At 40.5% G+C, this 21179-nt stretch overlaps 1 protein-coding gene across 1 annotated transcript in view; it reads right to left on the reverse strand.

The window, feature by feature from the left end:
• LOC127800543 (probable phosphoinositide phosphatase SAC9) overlaps positions 1-21179 on the reverse strand; it is a 68916-nt gene that overhangs the window by 10062 nt on the left and 37675 nt on the right. Inside the window, exon 9 of the mRNA XM_052335213.1 lies at positions 9263-9700. Coding sequence (XP_052191173.1) covers positions 9263-9700 — 438 coding nt within the window. The remainder of the gene's footprint in view (positions 1-9262; positions 9701-21179) is intronic.

The raw sequence follows: 21179 nt of genomic DNA on the forward strand, positions 1-21179 counted from the left end.
CCTATTTGGGTAAGCTTCAAGCTTCCATTATTGATTTTAACGAGTTAATGCCCTTTGATATAGATATCAAGAAACAATAGTAGTAGCGTGATCAAATGTTTACTGTCCTCTGTCTTCATGGGATTCGACCCGATCTTGAATAAGTTCAGACAAAAATTCTCGGTACTGCCTCTCTACCTCCTTTGATGGAGGTATTTGCTAGGTTACTTAGAGCCTCTTCTATTACTACTGATCGTGGCATGTCTGCACCTGGAGATCACTCCGCCCTTGCTACTACCTAGATTGATCGTGGACGTCATGGTGGTCGTGGTGGTGGTGGGCGTCTTCAGCCCCAATGCTCCTATTGTAATCGTCTTGGTCACACTCGGGAGGCTTGTTATCACTTACATGGTCGCCCACCTCAAGTAGCTAGCATTGCTAACATTGTTGTTGGCATTTCTGAGAGTCAGGCATCTATCACACCCAGCGATTCCTCACTAGTGACTATCTCCAAGCGGGAGTATACTCAGTTTCAGGCAGCACAACAGGCCACTTCACCTGTCACATCCCTTGCTCACACCGGTAACCCTACTGCTTTCTTTACTAGGTCCTCATCTTCTCTTAGCCCATGGATCTTCGACTTCGGTGCCACCAATCACATGTTTGGTAATCGTTCTCTTCTATCTCATATTCAAACTTTGAAGTCTCTACCTCCTGTTACATTGGTTGATGGCTCTCACACCTTAGTCACAAGCATTAGCACAACATCACCCCTTCCTACTTTACCATTCTCATTTATTTTACATTTACCACAGTGTCCCTTTAATTTACTTTCTATCAGTTAACTCACTCATAATCTTAATTGTTTTATAACCTTTTTGTTTGATTCCGTACTTGTTCAGGATCGGAGGACCAGACGGACGATTGGCACGGGGCTGGAGTCTCACGAAGTCTACTATTTGTCTCACCCTGCTTCATCAGTGGTGCGCACGAGGACTGCTTCCCCACTACAGGTCCATTGTCGATTAGGGCACCCGTCTCTACCCAATCTCAAGAAGATGTCTCCTAGTCTCTCTAGAATTTCTTCCTTAGAGTGTGAGTATTGTCAACTTGGGAAACATAATCATAGTTCTTTCCCGAGAAGAGTCAATAAACGTGTTAGTTCTCCTTTTTCAATGGTCCATTTGGATGTATGGGTCCCAGTCATGTCAGGTCAAAATATGATTTTCATTATTTTGTTACCTTTATTAATGATTTTTCTTGAACTACATGGCTATATTTAATAAAAACGCATTTAGAATTGTTTTCTGTTTTCACTACCTTTTGTGCTGAAATTAGAACTTAGTTTAATGTGCCTATCCATGTTCTTCGTAGTGATAATGCTCTTGAATATTTGTCCTCACTATTTAAATCCTATATGGCATCCAATGGGATTCTTCAACAAACTTCGTGTCCTGGAAGCCCACGACAAAATGAGGTAATTGAACAAAAGAATTATCATTTAATTGAGACCGCCCGCATGCTTCTTTTTCATATGCATGTTCCGCTTCAATACTAGGATGATATTATCTTAACTACATGTTAATTAATCGAATGACATCTTCTGTCCTTAATGACCAGATTCCTTATTCTGTTATTTTTCCTCAGGTTGCCTTATATTCTCCTCCTCCTCGTATCTTTGGCAGTATCTACTTTGTTCACCATCTTGCCCCAGGTCATGATAAGCTATCCGGTCATTCCTTTTCTTGTGTTTTTCTGGGTTATTCACGCATTCAGAAGGGGTATCGTTGCTACTTTCCTCAATTAGCTCGCTATTTTGTTTCAGCGGATGTTACCTTCTTTGAGTCATCTCCTTATTTTCTCTTTTCGTCTGAGGTCTCTGAGTCTATGTCTATTGGCTTACCTTTACCTGTTCCTTTTCTTGACCTTTCTTCTTCTCCTTCTCCACTACCTTCTGCCTCTCACCTTGATCACCCTGATCTTTAGGTCTATCAACGACGTCCTCAACTTGTGGTCCAACTAGTAGCGCCTGTCATCGCTTGTCCGAGGGAGCTGTCCACTGACTCATCCTCTATGCCCATTAGTTCTTCCTCCTCTGGTCTGTCACCCTTGGTTTTTTATCTTGACGTACCTATTGCTCTTCATAAAGGTACTCGTCATTGCACCACTCTCCATCCCATTTTACATTTTGTTACTTATAATTCTTTGTCCCTTGGATACTCTGCTTTTGTTTCTTCTTCATCTTATGTTTCTCTTCCTAAATTTTTTCCCGAAGCTCTTTTCCATCTGGGGTGGCGGGTTGCTATGGTTGAAGAAATGTCTGTCTTACATTCTACTGGGGACTTGGAACTTGGTATCTCTTCCCAAGGGTAAGTCTATTGTTGATTATCCCTAGGTTTACACTATTAAAGTTGGTCCCGACGGCTAGATTGATAGCCTTAAGACTCACCTTGTTTCCAAAAGATACACTCAGGTTTTTGGCCTTGATTATAGCCATACATTTTCTCCTGTTGCTAAGATCTCCTCTGTTTGCCTTTTCTTGTCCCTTGCTGCTATGTTTCACTAGCCTTTTCATCAATTGGACATAAAAAATGCCTTCCTTCATGGCAATTTACAGGAAGAGGCGTATATGGAGCAATCTCTTGGCTTTGTTGCTCGAGAGGAGTCCAGGCTAGTGTGTCGCCTTCGAAAATCCTTATACGGCTTAAAACAGTCTCATCGAGCTTGGTTTGGTCGATTCAGTTCAGCTGTTCTTGAGTTTGGGTTATCTTGTGAAGCTGACCATTCTGTTTTTATCGCTCTCAATCTAGCCACCACATTTTTTTAGTGGTATATGTTGATGATATAGTACTTACAGGGGATGATGATATTGGTATCACTGAATTAAAGGCACATCTTTACCAACAGTTTCAGACTAAGGACCTAGGTTCCTTGAAATATTTTTTGGATATTGAGGTAGCTTGGTCAAAGCAAGGCATCTATGTTTCTCAAAGAAAGTATGCCTTGGATATGCTAGAGGAGACCGGGTTGCTTGGATGTAAGCCAAAAGATACTCCTATAGATCCGAATATCAGACTGTTACCGAGACAAGGGGAGCCTCTTTCTGACCCTAGGCACTACCATTAACTAGTTGAGAAACTTAATTACCTCATAGTCACACGTCTTGATATTTCATTTTCTATGAGTGCGGTGAGTCAATTCTTGGATTCACCTTGTGACAATCATTGGGATGCAATGATTTGTACTCTTCGGTATATTAAGGTTGCCCCCGGTTGGGGTGTATTGTATCAGAATCATGAACACAATCAGATTGTGGGATATACGGATACTGATTGGGCAGGATCACCTAGTGACAGGCGATCCACATCTGGATATTGTGTATTTGTGGGTGGTAACCTAGTCTCTTGGAAAAGTAAGAAACAAACTGTTGCCGCCAGGTCTATTGCAGAAGCTGAATATAGGGCAATGGCCATAACAACATGTGAGCTAATGTGACTGAAACAATTAATTAAGGAGTTAGGGATTACGCAGGTCAAGTCTATGCAATTGATTTGTGACAATCAAGTTGCAATGCATATTGATTCTAATCTTGTGTTTCATGAGAGAACCAAGCACATTGAAATTGATTGTCACTTTGTTAGAGAAAATGTGCTCTTTGGGGATGTAGTTACAACATATGTGGGTTCCAACAATCAGTTGGCTGATTTACTCACTAAGTCCCTTAGAAGTTCTCATGTGAATTACATTTTGTACCAAGCTGGGTAATATATATGCTCCAATTTAAAGGGGAGTGTTAAATAAGATAAGTAAGGGGTATTAGTATAATTAACTTCAAATACTTGTATGTATATATATTCTTTTGTATTATATACTTTTTGGTAAAATACACGTTATTTTATTCACAATAACCATCCAAACACTATAGAGGATATACAGAATGGGGTACCATCCACAACCAAAAAGACTAATTGTTGAAAAAGCTACTCTTTACCCACAAAACCAAACATTTTGTGCCGTCAAAAGCCCTTTTGTTTTTAATCCTCCAGGTACTAACAAATGCGGAGAGGGATAATCACCCAAGTTGACCTCAGCAAGAAGGTGGACAACACTAATGCCACAAATATAAAAGCCTTAACACGTTAGTGGGAATAACCATATAGAGCCAAAATGAAACACAAAAAACTCAAAGTTCCCAATTCACCAGGTAACAAAGAGGATATGGTCCAATGATTCACCACTACAATAAAGATAGTGCCAATCTAACAAGACTAGCCTGCGCCTCCTCAATTTATCAATAGTTGAGATGGCACCAAGGGTAGTTGTCCACTAGCCAAATTTGAGTCTAAACAATCATTTAGACAAGAATTGTATCTAAGGCTCGATGCCTCTTAGGAATGCATTTTGAGAATAAAAAATGGTAAATTGCATATGCACCCCCATGGTTTCACAAATTTGCGAGGACTCCCTATGGTTTCAATTTTTGGCGCCCAAACCCCCCTCTGTTATAATTCCATTACATAAACATTAATTAAACTAAATTTAGTTAATTAAATAGTAATTAAATTATATTAAACTAAATTTAATTAAAATAAAAAATAAAAAAAGTATTGTCAGTTAGAATCCATTGTTGACGATGGGTTCCAAAGTTATCATTGACCGCTAGCACTGATCTTCTTCTTCTTCTTCACTGATTTTGGCTGATCTAGAACCCAGCGAGGGAATAGTGAATAGAGAATTGAAGGAAGAAGAGTAACCAGAGAAATCAGAGGAAGGGATGAGCAGTCGGAGAAATTAGAGAGGCGATGGGTTCTAGTCGGCAAGAAGAAGAGTCACGAGAGAAATTGGTGTAAGACGAAGAGCAGTGAGAGAAATTCAAGGTTAGGGTTTCTTTGATTTTGAATGCATAGAACCCATCTAAGGGTCCTGGTTTCAGCATCCACACAATGGGTTCTGGTTCAGAATCCATGTGATGGTTTCTGGATTTTTCTAGAATCAATTGCATGGATTTGTCTGAAATGGTGAGAGAGAGACAAAGGAGGAGGAGGAAGAAGAAGAAGAAGAAGAAGAGTCACCGACCGAGAACCATTTCTAGCTGGCAGCTTTTCTCCTCCTTCTTTTGATTTTATTTTCAGTTAAATTTAATTTTATATAATCTAATTAAAGATATTAAAAACAAAACTACATCATTTTGAGCTGTTAAAATTGATGGAAGGGGTGTGTGCACAAAAAAATTAAGACCACAGAGACTTACAAGGCCAATTTTAAAGTATGAGGGGTGTCCTCGCAAATGCATCAAACAACACAAGGTATGTAATTTACCCTAAAAAAAACAAACAATCCAACAACCTAAAATAATGAAACTTGTTCTTAGACCTATAATCAGCCTCGGCAAGTGAAGGACTTTGAAGAGGGAGATCTTGTAGTTGTGCACTTGAGGCAAGAAAGGTCTCCAAGGGGTACTTATAAAAAACTCAAGTCATGAAAATTTGGGCCATGTAAGGAGTTGAAAAAAAAATCTGCTTCAAGGCCTACCTAATGGGTGTCCCAGCTGATTTACAAATCAGCCCAATCTTTAATGTTTCTGAGTTGCTTTCTTTTGAGGGATTTGATGGTGACAACTATTGAAGATCAAGTGTAAGACTTACCAACAGTGCAACAAGGCAGGCAAATCAATGCAAAAGATTTCTAGTGAAATGGCTTGGTAAACCCAATAGTGAAAGTACTTGGATTGTAGAAGATGAAATGTAGAGGATTGATCCAAAAATGTATGCTGAAATTGTAAAAGATTTTTCATCGAAGCTGAGGTTTTTTTTTTCAACCCAAGGAGATTGATGCAGGATTATATTCTTTAATTTGTTAGTGTATTTATTTTTCTTATTTAGCTTATGGTTCATATTTATATTATTAGATTTAATAAGTAGTCATGTGACTAGCAGGTGACATTTTAATATAGATGAACAGCTGTGATTAGAAGGATTCCTTTATGATTAGTGGATAGGATCTATTACTGTTGTAACCCTAGTATAAATAGTCTTTTAAGACACTTGGAAGAAAGCCTTAATTTTCTGATTCAACTTTTTATGCAGCACCCCGTCTTTGTGACGAGGTATGTCTCCTATTTGACTTACCTTTGAGTGTAGATGGTACCGCATCCTGTAGATCGAGCTGGGTCACAAAACCAAGGTACATCCTTGGCTTGTGATTACTTCATTGAGTAGGACCCGCTCAATCTCCTCCTTAAAAGCGTCCCCTTTTATTCTATTGGTTAATAATTTCTTTTCCAACCAAACTTACTCATAAGTGATAGCTCATTGGTGAATTGTTCGTCACTCTAAACTAAAGACTTCATCACGGATTCCCGAAAGTGGAAAATTTGGACTCTAAAGTGAGCGGTGAAGACACAGGCTTGGCACCAACTAAATCCACTAAGTAATTTAATTCCAAGCATGATTACAAAACAGAGCAGTTTATATCATATATTCAACTAAGTACAATGACATTTAAGTTCATCTCATCCTCTAACCCCTGGTTGGTCAATCTCCCTCTCCCTTGAATGGTTTGGAATGTTAAAATGCAATGCAACTATGCAAGAGAATAGAATTCTCAACTAGGCATGTCAATGGAATGCAATCACACATTCATAATATTATCCACACATTTCATGAAGGCAACCCTTAGTCATAACCTTCTCCCATTCACCAACTGCTCCCTCTCCTAGGTTCAAGCCCTCCCATTATCCTTTGGCATCATTCACATGACCTAAGGGCTCTACCCTTGGCCAAACATTAACAACAATCATTACAGCACATTTATGGCTTGAACCTCCATTAACACATGCTTGACTCATACTTTCATGCAACATGCCCACATTATGCACACATATCATGAACACATGTCATTTTACGGATTAGCCTGTCACAAAATCATTTCATGCATGATACCAACATAGTGTAACCATAAGCATGCACTTACCTCAAGTTAAGTCTTAGTTTCTTCAAGCTTCGTTCAGCTTTCTAGCAGGTCTTTCTTATTTCTCAGCTCCTTTCTCACTTTCCAGCAGAACTTCCTTACTTCCTTCAACTTTCTCACTCCAGCACCCTTTCTTATGGAGATCTTCTCACTCTCATCTCAGTTGTCTCTTGAAATGAAGGTGGTCTGGCCTATTTATAGGCCATGCAAGCAGTCTACTCCTCTGCTGAAGCAGCTGAGTGCATGGCTGTCCCAATGGCTGCCACTTAGCTCTTGTTGGTGGCATTTTTCCTGCAGAGACAACCAGCTATCTGCTTCAACTGAAGCAGCTGCCACCCTTTTGTCTTTCTTGTTGCCACCTAGCCCAAGATGCAACCCTTTCTTGTAGGAAGACACCTCACCTATATGCTTCAGCAATTCAGCCAACATACCATGCTTCTAAAACCTTCTATAGATTCCTACAGCTGGAACTTCACTAATTCTTACTAACCATAATCCCTTAACTAAGTCCTTAGTCCAACTTCCTCAATTCTTAACCAAAATTACTAATTTCCCATTGGAATCCTCTTTTTATGGCTTTTTTTCTATGGCTAATAACTACTAAAAATGCAGATATTTATCTCTTAATTTAGTCCCCAAAAACTAATTTTAAATTCAGCTGCTTACTTGAGGTTTTTCACCTGCTTGGCTGCCACCTTACATATTTTGTTCCAGCAAATGTCTAAGAATAGCTCCTCAGATTTTGAAGTGTCATGTTGGGACCCTCTTCCTATGTTTTATTAATAAATTCACGGGGTGTCACATTTCAGGTTTTCTTAAACCCTAACTTACATACTATTTGTAGAAGAAAAGGAAACGATATTCCTTGTAATTTTATTGATATGAATGAAAATATTTATACAAGAGGTTTCCTAAGAATTCTCCTAAAATTTAGAACTAGATTACATCCTATTATCTAGATTACATTCCTAATATCTAGGATTAGATTACAACAATATTTAAATGTACAATAAGGATAAATAACAGATAAAAAATAACAAACACTCTAAACTTTATCTCTAGCCAAGCTATCTCTATCTCTTAGTTCTTTTGATTATTGGTTGCTGTTATCTCTATCTCTATCTCTTCGTATACTTAAAACACTATTCTTCCAACTTTGATCTTACACTGGTTTTAGCCTAATTCTACACTTCTACACTTCTTTTGTTGTTTCTTCTTCTCACACTACATCAATCTACTACCAAAATCAACCTAATTTCACCCTGTTTCCCATTACAGATTCTAAAATCTCTTCTACCTATTAGAACACCAAACCTCAAAGCTAAAGCTGAAATCCTGTTAGGCATCTAGCTATGAAAAACTAAGACAAGTTTTACAAATTGTCCTATAATTTCCATGTTCATGTGAGTAATCCCTTAGTTTCCTTTTGTAAATTTTCATATTGCCAGTTAGAAACTTTAAGACACTTGAGATAATCAAAAAATGGCATCCTTTTTTCTGCAGTAAAGAACAATTGATTTAACATTATGGATACATACATATAGACACCAACTAACACATTGATACTGGTTTTTAACAAATATCATATCTATGCATCAGAAACTTGAAGTTCCATATTCCTCACCCATCTTGATGCTCTAAAGAGTGTATAATCAATCAATTTCATAAACCAAACACCAATGAAATAGAATTTCTTACTAAAATGGGAGAGGGACATTGTATCATAAATAAATTTAATTAAAACACGAAGAGAGGTAAAGAAATTGTTGATAATAATTTTAATTACATAATGGAAAATAGAAGTACATTAAAGGGTATTAGAAAAAGAAATCTCTCTAATGAGGAGTTCAAGTCTAGAGGGGTTAAAATATCTCTCAAATGAGTAGAGAACTTTCTAGAGCCACACAACGATACCCCACAACAGATTAATGCATGTATGGGTTTTCATCATTCTAAGGTGAAGAGGGATGGATTTTGGATACTTTCTTGTATAAAAATAAAATTGAAGTTTGAAGAGATTGAATATGATAAGTAGGAAACATTTTGAATCACTATGGCAGAGTTACAGAATGCCTTGGATTCATGCTCATGGAACCCATGGATAACTTCCATGATTTCCCACCATAGTTACTCATCAAAAAAACAATGGGTACAGATGATTTGGGGGCATAAATAACAACTGAAGATTAGGGTAAATGGAAAACTGGAAGGTTCTTGGTGAAAATGTAACCAAATAACTACCAAAACTTTATCACACTGATATGAGCAAACAGCAAAACATAGCACAACGAACTTTATTAAGTCACTAACATACCATTTGTGGGCCTGCAAGGACCTTGAGACAATTTATGTACTGTTGAGAACTACTTTCTGAAGGTCGTTGGTCCCATGATAAAGTGAATTCAGAATCACCTGCCCTCTTTGGCTGTTCAATTACAGCTTCATCCAAGAAACTAAGAAAGTCGCCCCCCTCATGTACAGAAGTCTGCATGACTTGTTGAGAAATGGTCTCCGGGGGCATGTTATCTCCTGTCAGAAGGTCTACCCATAAGTCAGCAGACGCATCTGGCTGCAAAGGTTGTGACACATTTTGATTGCGTATAGCAGCATTGACAAATGGATTTCTGCCTGAATCAGATGTAAAAGGGTTGCTCTCCTTCTGAATATCATTAGCAAGTTCAAATAACCTTGCTCCCGGACCTTCATGAGTAAATATGCCTTTCCAAGGAAGAGTAACTCCAAGAATCTCAACCTGTAAAAGAATTTATTATGATGTCCTGGTAACAGTTAGGGGAAAAAAAAACATAAAATGCATTAAACTAAAACTGTCTGGAAAGGAACAAAAACATATGTGCAGATGCAGGACAAGTTCTTAACACCATCATTCCTGATTATTAACAAAAAATAACTATTGTAGCATATAGTGAACAAAGTTAACTATGGGAATTAATTCACTGGAAATGAATTTGGGTAACAAAAACCTGCCAAGTGCGTTTTGCTTGAGCAGTAATACATGATAAGATGTTGATTGTTGATATTTGAGTAGAAGAAGACAGATTCACTTCAATTTGGTGTTGCATGAGCGAAAGCAAATGGAGAGTTTATCATTATATATTTACCCATTGTTTGGCAACTAAAAAGTTGTGGGATCTTGCAGTGCCCCATCTCCTAGACGAGGTATGCCGCTTATTTGACTTACCTTTGAGTGTATTACTGTGGTCATGACCTACCATGTCTGTAGACCAACCTGGGTCACAAAGTCTAGGCACATCCTTGGCTTGTGATGACATAAAAAGTCTTGACTTCATTAAGTAGGGTCTGCTCAATCTCCTCCTAAGAAGTGTCCCCTTTTATTCCATTGGTTTCTAATTTCAGTTTCTAACCAGATTTACTCATATGAGATGTAGTATTATAATTCCAAGAATGATTAAAAAATATAGGATTGCATATCATGTTGGGTTTCACAAAACAAAACACAACGGAAATTTAAAATTTTTCGACCAACCAAACTCTTTGGCTGATCATGAAACCCAAAAAGACCGGATTTAGTTTGCAAATATATAATCTTTTATGAATATAAATTAAAGAACGATGAACCAACCCTTGGTTTTCCGACACATGAAAAGTTGAATCTTTGTGCCTTGAGGTGTCACCCACCCTCTATAAGTGATCCACACCAAAGAAGAAGCTTTATCAATGTCAACGAGAATGCCCCTTGGGTCTTCTTGCACCAAGAATGCAAGATCCACTGCCTTTAGCAGCTTGAAAACTCTTTTCAACTTCCTTGGAGGCCATTCCAACTTTTCTCAAAAGTTGTTCCTATAAAGGCAAAGGCTATTCATGGCCTTAAATAGGGGAGAAAACCAAACCCTAGTCAAACTAGGGTTAGAAACCAAGTCCCAGCACGTTTTGGACATGCTGGACCACGGCTAACCCGTTGCTAGGTTGGCTGTGCGCGGGCCTGGCTGCAAGCGCTAGTTGCGTTGAGCCCCGCACATGCAGACCTTGGGACATGCCTAGGCCCATCCTTGGCCACACCACATGCCGCCCTTTGCCAGTTTTCGTCCCGATTTCTTTTCTTGCTCATTTTTAACATCTCGTGGACTTTTCTGCAAGTGCTAGCTCACCCCAAAAACTCACGAATTCATCTGGACCAAAACATTTTTCAGTCCCATTGAATTTTCCATAAATCTTCTCTTTGTTTGTGTGTGACCTTATAGGTTCACTATGAAGATGATAAAGGGAAATTAAAGAATCACACTCTAGATCAAACGCTTTGATTAAGATTCATAACTTATGTCGTCACATTGTCGTATCCCTTGGATCCAATAGGGTTTCTCCCTTAGTAAGGGAGTTTAGGCAGGAATTCAGAGAGTAGAGGGAGAGAAGAATGAAGAAGAATTTAGAGGGAAGAGAATTAGAGGGAGAAATTGAATATAGATCAATTCAAATCATTCAATGCCTACAAGTGGAATTGGGCCAAGTTTATATACTCGGTCCCTAGCGGTTTGGTGCCAAACAGAATAGTCACTATTACCGCATTCAAATGTTTATAGTTCTAGTAATTACACTTGCTTCCCTTACTTCATACTTATTACAATAGATCTCCCCCTAGGTACACAACAACTCCCCCGCTCTTGAGCTAATTCTTGTCCCCAAGAATGGTAAGCAGGCTGGCTACGTTGGGAAACTGTTGGAGGAATTCTGAGAGATATTCCCAAGTACTGTTGTTAGGGTGTAATGCAGACCATTGCACTAGCACTTGGGTGATAGGGGCCCCTTGTTGTAAAATCACCCTCTTGTTTAAGACTGCCACTGGGATGGGTGTTAGCTCCTACTCTTTGAGAGGCAATGGTACGGGTTGGCTGACCATTTGACTCCCGGTAGCCTTTATGAGAAGGGACACATAGAACACGGGGTGGACTTGTGTTCCTTCCAGTAGTTGTAATCGGTAAGCTATCGGTCCACTCTTTGTTTTAATGGAATAGGGCTTGTAGAATTTATGACTTAGCTTAGTCATCGATTACTTTGATATGGACTTAAGTTGGGGCTGGCTAAGTTTGAGGTATACTTCTTCTCCTACCTCAAACTCCCTCTCACTCCTCTTTCTATCTACCAATTGTTTTGTCCGATTTTGCGCCTTGGCTAACTCAGTCTTTAGAGTTTGTAAGATGTTCTGCCGATGTTGTAGATATGTAACCACAGCTACCACTGAGGTTGGCTCCCCAATCATCGATACTAAATTGGGCTTGTACCCGTACAATGCGTCAAATGGCGCCATCCCAATGAAGCGATAGTGGATGGAATTATACCACCATTGCACCAAGGACAACCATTTGTTCCATCCTTTAGGCTGTATAAAACATAGCACCTTAGATAAGACTCCAAGCACTAGTTGACTCTCTCCAATTAGCCATCTGTTTCGGGATGATATGTTGTTGACATGTGAAGCTTAGACCCCAATGATTTCAACAACTCTTGTCAAAATAGGCTAGTAAACACTTTATCCCTGTCTGATATTATCGTCTGGGGAACCCCGTGCAGCTTCACCACGTGATCCAAAAACTCTCTGGCCACTTCTTGTGCCATGAAAGGGTGCGATAGGCTAATGAAGTGGTTGTATTTAGTTAGTCGATCCACCACTACCAGAACACAATTCTGCCCTTCCAATTGTGGTAGTCCTTCTACAAAATCCATTGTAATGTTAGCCCAGGCCTGGTCTGGTACTTCCAAAGGTTGTAGAAGGCCTGGTTTAGCCACTGATTCATGCTTGCACCTTTTACAAACATCACACTGTAGTATGTACTCCATAACTGATTTCTTTTAGACTGGCTAAAAAAAAATACATGCTTCACCTTTCTATAAGTGTTTTGAATTCTCGAATGTCCTCCTAGGGGTGAGTCGTGCATGGTTTAAAGTATCCTTCCCTTTAATGTCTCACAATCCCATAGCACCAGCTGTCCCCAATATCGAATCAAGCCGTTGCACATGGTGTAACCTTGCTTGCAGTTACTATCACAACTAGTGGTTGAGTGCTGGACAACTCACATTTCATCTTCCTTGTTGTTCCTTCGTCAATGAAGCTGTGGGTGCTCCCATTGCCGATTAACACCATGAGGGATCCCTCCAGTACCTTCCCTTCCATCTTAATTATCTTGCTGCTAGTCATCCCTTTTATAGCATGGAGAGAAATGGTGCCATTGTCTTCCTCCTCACCTTCTTCTCCGGTCACTAGGATTTCCTCCCCTACATCTTCTTCCACTTCTCCTCTTTCCAACAGTAGCAATTGTCTTCCACAACGATGCCCGGGGTAGTACTTATCCCCGCATTTGTAACATAGTCCAGGAGGCCTATTCAGCTCCATCATCCTCCCTCCTTACTGTATCACGTTAGCTAACTATGGCAATGCAGGTAACTTCGGTATTGGCCCCATTCTGTATGTCTCTCTTTTGGCCCTCTTCCCACTATTGGGGTTGGAACGGATCCATGTCCCCTCGCCCGACTCCTTTATACCTTATCATCACTTCCACATTCATCTCTTGAAGCAAAGCACTCTCCACTGCTTCTTGCACCATTCGTGGCCGAGTCATCTTCATTGCGGACCTCAGTTCCTCATTCAAGCCGCTAAGAAAACTTGACACAAAGTAATCTTCAATCAAGTAGGGATTGCGGCTCAGCATTAGAGACTTCGACTCCTCAAACTGGACTTGGTACTCTTGCACCAATCCATGCTACTTCATCTTGTTCAATTCTTCCACGATATCCATGGTTCTCTTCTCTCCGAATCTTTCACATATCCCCTTGACGAACTCCACCCAATTACAGTCTTCCCTCACCCATGACCAACCTTGGTACCACACATCTCCTACATCGTTCAAATATGCCACCGCCAAGCTAATCTTTTGATCCTCAACCACCCAATGTATTCCAAACAACTTCTCGCAACGGCGCAACAACCAGCGAGGCTTTGTCTCATCAAACACCAATAATTCCAATTTTGGAATGGGGAAATTGGAAGGATTGGAATTCACCTGAACCTCCGATCACATTTCCATCCCATTGTCCCCCCAATAATGCCAGATCACCCTCCACCTCCAATGAGCCAACCACCCTTTGGCTCGTACTGACTCCTGGCAAGATCGGATCCAATCTTCCTCTAGGGGGAAAGTCCGATGATAGCCTGACTTGATCTTAACTTGAGAACATGAGCATGAATTGTTGCATCTGATCGTGCAACATGTTGCTTTGCTCTCGCATTTCCTCTCGGATTTGGTTGCGCATATCTCCGCGTAATCGGTCTATTACCTCTTCCAATCTCCGAACGACCATCGATCCCAATGAGTCCTCCATCGATCTAACTCGGGCTTGTACATCCATCACCGTAGCCGACACTTGTTGGAGCTGTAATTCCATCTGCTTCATTCAAGTACCATTTGTCATTGTTGAGTTCTTCAATTCCTTGGAAAGCCAGGAGCAAATACTCTTATACCAATTGTCATATCCCTTGTATTTGACAGGGTTTCTCCCTTAGTAAGGGACTTTAGGCGGGAATTCAGAGAGTAGAGGGAGAGAAGAATGAAGGAGAATTGAGAGGGAAGAGAATCAGAGAATTAGAGGGAGAAATTGAATATGGATCAATTCAAATCATTTGATGCCTACAAATGGAATTGGGCCGAGTTTATATACTCGGACCCTAACGGTTTGGCGCCAAACAGAATAGTCACTGTTACCGCATTTAAATGTTTATAGTTCTAGTAATTACACTTGCTTCCCTTACTTCATACTTATTACAATAGATCTCCCCCTAGGTACATGACACACGTGACAAAAAATTACCATCTTGCCCTTATACCAAAATTGACATCTTGCAACGTATCATGGCCCCTATGAACCTTAGGAAGAAAACTCTAGCTTTTAATATGTATTTACCATATAGTTAAACTCATAGATTATACACCTATATATACAAATACATTGGGCCATGGGCTCTAATATAAGATTAACCCTAGATTATAATCATATAACTCAACACTCCCCCTCAAGCTAGAGCATATATATCATATGCACCGAGCTTGCTACAAATATGCTCAATTCGATGACCCCTAAGAGATTTAGTAAAGACATCTGCTAATTGGTCATTAGAATTGACAAAATCTGTGGCAATATAGCCAGATAAAATCTTCTCTCGAATGAAGTGACAATCTATCTCGATATGTTTGGTTTTCTCATGAAAGACTGGATTGGAAGCAATATGTAATGCAGCTTGATTATCGCAAATTAATCTCATCTGTGATATCTCCCCAAACTTGAGCTCCTGAAGCAATTGTTTTAACCAGATAAATTCACACGTTGCCAAGGCCATAGCACGATATTCTGCCTCTGCACTTGACTTAGCAACAACCTCCTACTTCTTACTTTTCCAAGATACTAGGTTTCCTCCAACTAGAACACAATATCCTGAAGTAGACTGTCTATCAGAGGGAGAACCTGCCCAATTAGCATCAGAATATCCGACTACTTGAGTATGACCTCTGTCCTCATACAATAGTCCTCTACCTGGAGCTCCCTTAATATACCTGCGAATCCGGATTACCGCATCCCAGTGGCTATCACAAGGAAACTGCAAAAACTGACTGATAACACTAACCGAGAAAGAAATATCTGGGCGAGTGATAGTGAGATAATTAAGTTTTCCAACTAGCCTACGGTATCTTCCAGGATCAACAAGAGGCTCCCCTATCTTGGTAAGAGCTTTACATTAAGGTCCATAGGAGAATCTATAGGTTTACAATCAAGCATCCCAATTTCTTTCCGAATGTCTAACACATACTTTGGTTGAGAGATAACAATACCAGAACTGAATTGAGCAACTTCTATGCCAAGAAAGAATTTAAGTAACCCCAAGTCCTTAGTCTGAAAATGATGGAAAAGATGTTTCTTCAACTGAACAATACCATCCTGATCATCACCTGTAATAACAATATCATCCACATAGACAACCAAGTATATACACCTCCCCTGTGATGTGTGTTTATAAAAAACTGAATGATCAGACTCACTACAAGTCATACCAAAGTCTTGAATGACAACACTGAAACAACCAAACTAGGCTCGAGGAGACTACTTCAACCCATATAGTGAGCGACGGAGTTTACAAACCTGCCCAGATTCCCCCTGAGCAACAAACCTAGGAGGTTGCTCCATATAAATCTCCTCTTAAAGCTCACCATGTAAGAAGGCATTCTTAATGTAAAACTGATATATCGGCCAGTGGCGCATAGCTGCTATAGAGAGAAACAAACGCACAAAGGACATCTTAGCAACAGGGGAAAAAGTGTCACCATAGTCAAGACCATAAACCTGAGTATACCCCTTGGCAACCAAACGAGCCTTAAGGCGATCAACCTGCCCATCAGGACCCACCTTAACAATATAGATCCACCGACAGCCAACAAGAGATTTCCCTAGGGGTAAAGGGACCAAATCTCAAGTACCATTGGAATGCAAAGCAGTCATCTCATCCACCATTGCTTGTCGCCACCCCGGATCAGAAAGTGCCTCACGAACAGTCTTAGGTACTGAAACAGAGGATAAGGAAGACACAAAAGCACAAAAAGGAGACGAGAGACAGTGATAGTTAAGAAAATTATAAATGGGGTGAGGATTGCGAGAAGAACGGGTACCTTTCCAAAGGGAAATAGGAAACAGATCCTCAGAAGGCAAGACCGCAGCAGGTGAAGAGACTGGAGCAGGATGTGAGGCAGAAGGAGTCACTGAAGGAGTACGAGACACGAGAGAAGGTGCAGGAACAACATCTCCACCGAGAGAAGACCGAGGCGGATGACGCCGATGATACACCTGTCATGGGGTAGAAGGAACAGGGAAAATAGAAGCAAGAGGACTCGCGAGAAGAGGGATAGCTTCAAAAATGGGTTGACACTCGGAAGGAGGTGAAGAGTAGAAAGTAGACAACTCAAAGAAGGTAACATCCGCTAAAAGAAAATAGCGGCGGGTGTTAGGAGAATAACACCGATAACCCTTCTGAAGGCGAGAGTAACCAAGAAAAATGCACTTGATGGACCGAGCAGACAATTTATCTTGACTGGGAGACAAGTTATGGACAAAGCAGGTGCAACCAAAGACAAGGGGAGGAAGAATATATAATGGTTGATCAGGAAACAAGAGAGAGTGAGGAATCTGGTGCTAAAGAATCGAGGAGGGCATCCTATTAATGAGATAGCAAGCAACAAGGACAGCTTCAGCCCAAAAGCGAAAAGGGACATAATGATGCAGAAGAAGAGTGCGAGCAATTTCAATCAAATTTTTATTTTTACGCTCAACAACCCCATTCTGCTGTGGTGTATATGCACAAGATGACTGATGCAAGATCCCCTGAGAAGACATAAAAGTAGTAAAGGGAATAGAAAAATACTCAGGGGCATTGTCACTGCGTAATACTTGGATAGAGGTATGAAATTGCGTTTTGATTTCAATACAAAAGGATTAAAAAATTGAGAATAACTCAGAACGATTTTTCATTAAATATAACCATGTGCAACGAGAATAATCGCCAATAAACATTATAAATATTGAAAACCCAAAACAGACACGACACGACTAAGACCCCAGACATCAGAATGAACTAAAGCAAACGGGGACACAGCCCGATTATTGACACGCTTTGGAAAAGAAGTGTGAGACTGTTTTCCAAGTTGACAAGACTCACAATGAAAAGATGACAAACTGGGGACCATCTTCTGAAACTTAGCCAAACTGGGATGTCCCAAACGAATGTGGAGAAGAGCAGGAGACTCAGTCACCGAGCAAGCAACAGGAGATGCAAAAAGGTTGAGATGATAGAGACCCTACGACTCACATCCGATGCCAATCATCTATCTCGTACCGCGATCCTAGATAGTAACAGAATGATCATCAAAGGTAATAGAGCAATTTAAGGCACGCGTAAGTTTACTAACAGAGACAAGATTAAAGGGACAATGAGGAAAATAAAGGACAGAATCTAAAGGCAGATAAGGTAAGTGTTTGGCAGTGCCAACAGCTTTAGCAACCGCTTTGGACCCATTGGCTAATGTTACAGAAGGTAAAGAAATAGAATTAGTAAAATGAGAGAACAAATGGGGATTACCAGAGATATGGTTCGAAGCACCTAAGTCCAGGACCCATGGTCCTAAAGAGGATGACTAAGCGAGACAGACAGTGGAATCACCAGAGCGGGCGACAGAAGCAACTGTGGATAAGGATTGTTGGAACGTCTTATACTTGAGATACTCATCATAGTCAGCCCCAGTGAGAAGGACAGATTGTGGTGGATGACCATCACAAGACTTAGATCGAGAACCATTAGCATGAGCAACATTAACACGAGGAGGGCGGCCATGCAACTTATAACACTGTTCCTTAGTATGCCCCCACTTGTGACAGTAGTTAGTTACACTTAGGGCGTTTGCCCCGATTACGACGATCTCCTCCCTGTTCACCATTACTCTAAACCTGTGAAGCCATAACTGAATGATCACCTGCAGAAGATTGAGGACTGTAGAAACAGATGAAACCTGAAGAAGACGATAATACACTTCATCCATAGTAGGTACAGTAGGACTAGCAAGAATCTAATCACGAACAGAAGCAAGGTCAGGACCAATGGTAACAAAAGTACACACCATAAAGAACTTATCTCGCTGAGCTAGATCCTCTGTAGTAGTCTTACCAACAAGTAACAAGGAGTTAAATTCAGCTTTAATAGAGGCCATCCAACCAAGGAAATCAGGAAGAGGCAAACCCTGTTATCGTAAACTAAGCATATTAGACACCACTGAATACAAATGTTGAATGTCATTAGTGTATAGTGCCTTAGCTTGAGCCCACAACTATATAATTGGAACTGCCCATCAACTTCTCAATAGCAATGGCTGGAGAGGGAGACAAAATACCCGAGAATGAGCTATATTTACTGGTACTAGCCATGTTGGACAAAAGAGAGCCCTACAAGATCAACAGATCTGAAACAAAAGGGGTTAAAAATAGCCAAACAAAGAGCCTAGATGATCCAGCACAAAGAATGAGGTGCGCTGGAGACGGCAAACAGCTAATGCCAGTGACCGGTGGCAGCGGATGGCGACGAAACCACCTGGACTGGGATGGATTGAAGGAGGTGAATCCAATGGTGAAGACGGCGTTGCAATCGAAGCACTGGAGAGAGAGATCGGAGCCAAAAAAAGTCTCTGAACAGTGCGAGAGAGGCAGTGCGTGACGGCGGCAACGGCGATGATCCTCTGGGGGTCGACAAATAGGAGGCCAGTGAAAGCACCAGTGGTGGCTGTGTGCGTGATCGGTGGCCAGACAGTGAAGACCCACTGCAGACCAGTAGCGCAAGCACTGTGGTAGCGGTGTGCACGAGCGGCGGCGACGGTGGCACGGCAAGCTGCGGCGGTTGGTGGCAACACGACTGACGGTGGTCGTCGGTGATGTGGGCGGCGGTGGCGGCAGCGGCGGCTAGGGTTTGTATGGTGGCTGCTAGGGTTTGTATTTTGGCTCTGATACCATGTGAAGCTTAGGAAGAAAACTCTAGCTTTTAATATATATTTACCACATAGTTAAACTCATAGATTATACACCTATATATACAAATACATTGGGCCATGGGCTCTAATATAAGATTAACCCTAGATTATAACAATATAACTCAACAGCCCCCATATCATAATGAAATATAAACGGCACTTTAGATGAACCTTTCTGCCCGAGTTTCAATGCTATTTGATCCCTCTATCATAATGTCCCGGTTCGGTCTAGAAGTATGGTAAAATGTCAAACCTCTAATAACCAATAGTATGTGTACGAATGCTAAGTCCACAACTCCTATAGTTGAATTAATAACTCTTATTAACTCTCAACTATCCGCGTTGGCCAACGACTTCTTGAGTTGTGACTTCATCATTCACATAGGACATATACCTTTTGAGATTCTTACAAAGGTCAATAGATCCCATCTTGCGTACTCACCTACTTTCGTATGATTTGGACCATACCCAATAACCACCCTATAAGAGACCCATCTTCCTGGAGTACAATGGCATCAAGGCATGACACTCCTCATATAAAATAATCGTGGTATCTCAAGTCAAGGGATTACTAGCACTTGTCGCCACAAAGAACTCCCAATTGACGTTTAGTAAGAGTTACCATTTGCGTGTTCTTAGGTTAGGTCATTTAGTGAACTCATTCAACAATGAGCACCTACACACTTGCATTAGTGTCACGGTGTCATCACACAAGTAGTCAATGAGATCAACTACCCCCTTGTAAGCATGCGTAGTGTGTACCGATCTTATCGGTACTATAGAGGTCCCACTCTATAGTCCTACAACCAAGAATAGTTTAAGAATAAAGCACAAGTCATTCAGTCTCATTAGTTTGATCTCATTATAATCTGATTGACATCGCTACACTCTTTAGGCTTCATCTAAATAGGAAAACATAAAGATGAACGCATTGTCAAGTATTAAAAGAAAAATACTTTTATTAATCAAAATATGTCCGAAATTTATAAAAGATGCAGGCAATTCACAACTCTTATGATTGACTCTCAAGTTACAACTCCTATCACATATTCAACTAAGTACAAGGACATTTAAGTTTGCGCAAAACATTCTAACAAAAGTACATATATAATGTCTTGCAAATTTCCTCTCATCCTCTAACCCCTAGTTAGTCAATCTCCCCATCCCTTGCATGGTCTGGAATTTTAAAATGCAATGCATGAGAATAGAATTCTAAGTTAAGGCATGTCATGACAATGCAATCACACAATCACAATATCATCCACACATTTCATGAAGGCAGCCCCTAAGCGTAACATTCTCCCATTTAGTGATGGCTCCCTTTCCTAGGTTCAAGCCCTCCCATTATCCTTTGGCATCATTGACACGACCTAAGTGCACTCAACCCTTGGCCAAACGTTAACAACAATCATTACAGCATTATGGCTTGAACTTTCATTAACAACACAAGCTTGCCTGTACTTTCATGCAACATGCCCTCATTATGCACACATATCATCAATACAACATGTCATTTTAAGTATCAGGATGTCATAAGTGTAACCCTAAGCATGCACTTACCTCAAGTTAAGTCTTAGTTTCTTCAAGCTTCTCTTAGCTTTATAGCAGGACTTTCTGATTTCTCATCTCCCTTCTCACTTTCCAGCAGAA

Source organism: Diospyros lotus, chromosome 4 (assembly GCF_014633365.1).
Source record: "Diospyros lotus cultivar Yz01 chromosome 4, ASM1463336v1, whole genome shotgun sequence".
NCBI lineage: Eukaryota > Viridiplantae > Streptophyta > Magnoliopsida > Ericales > Ebenaceae > Diospyros > Diospyros lotus.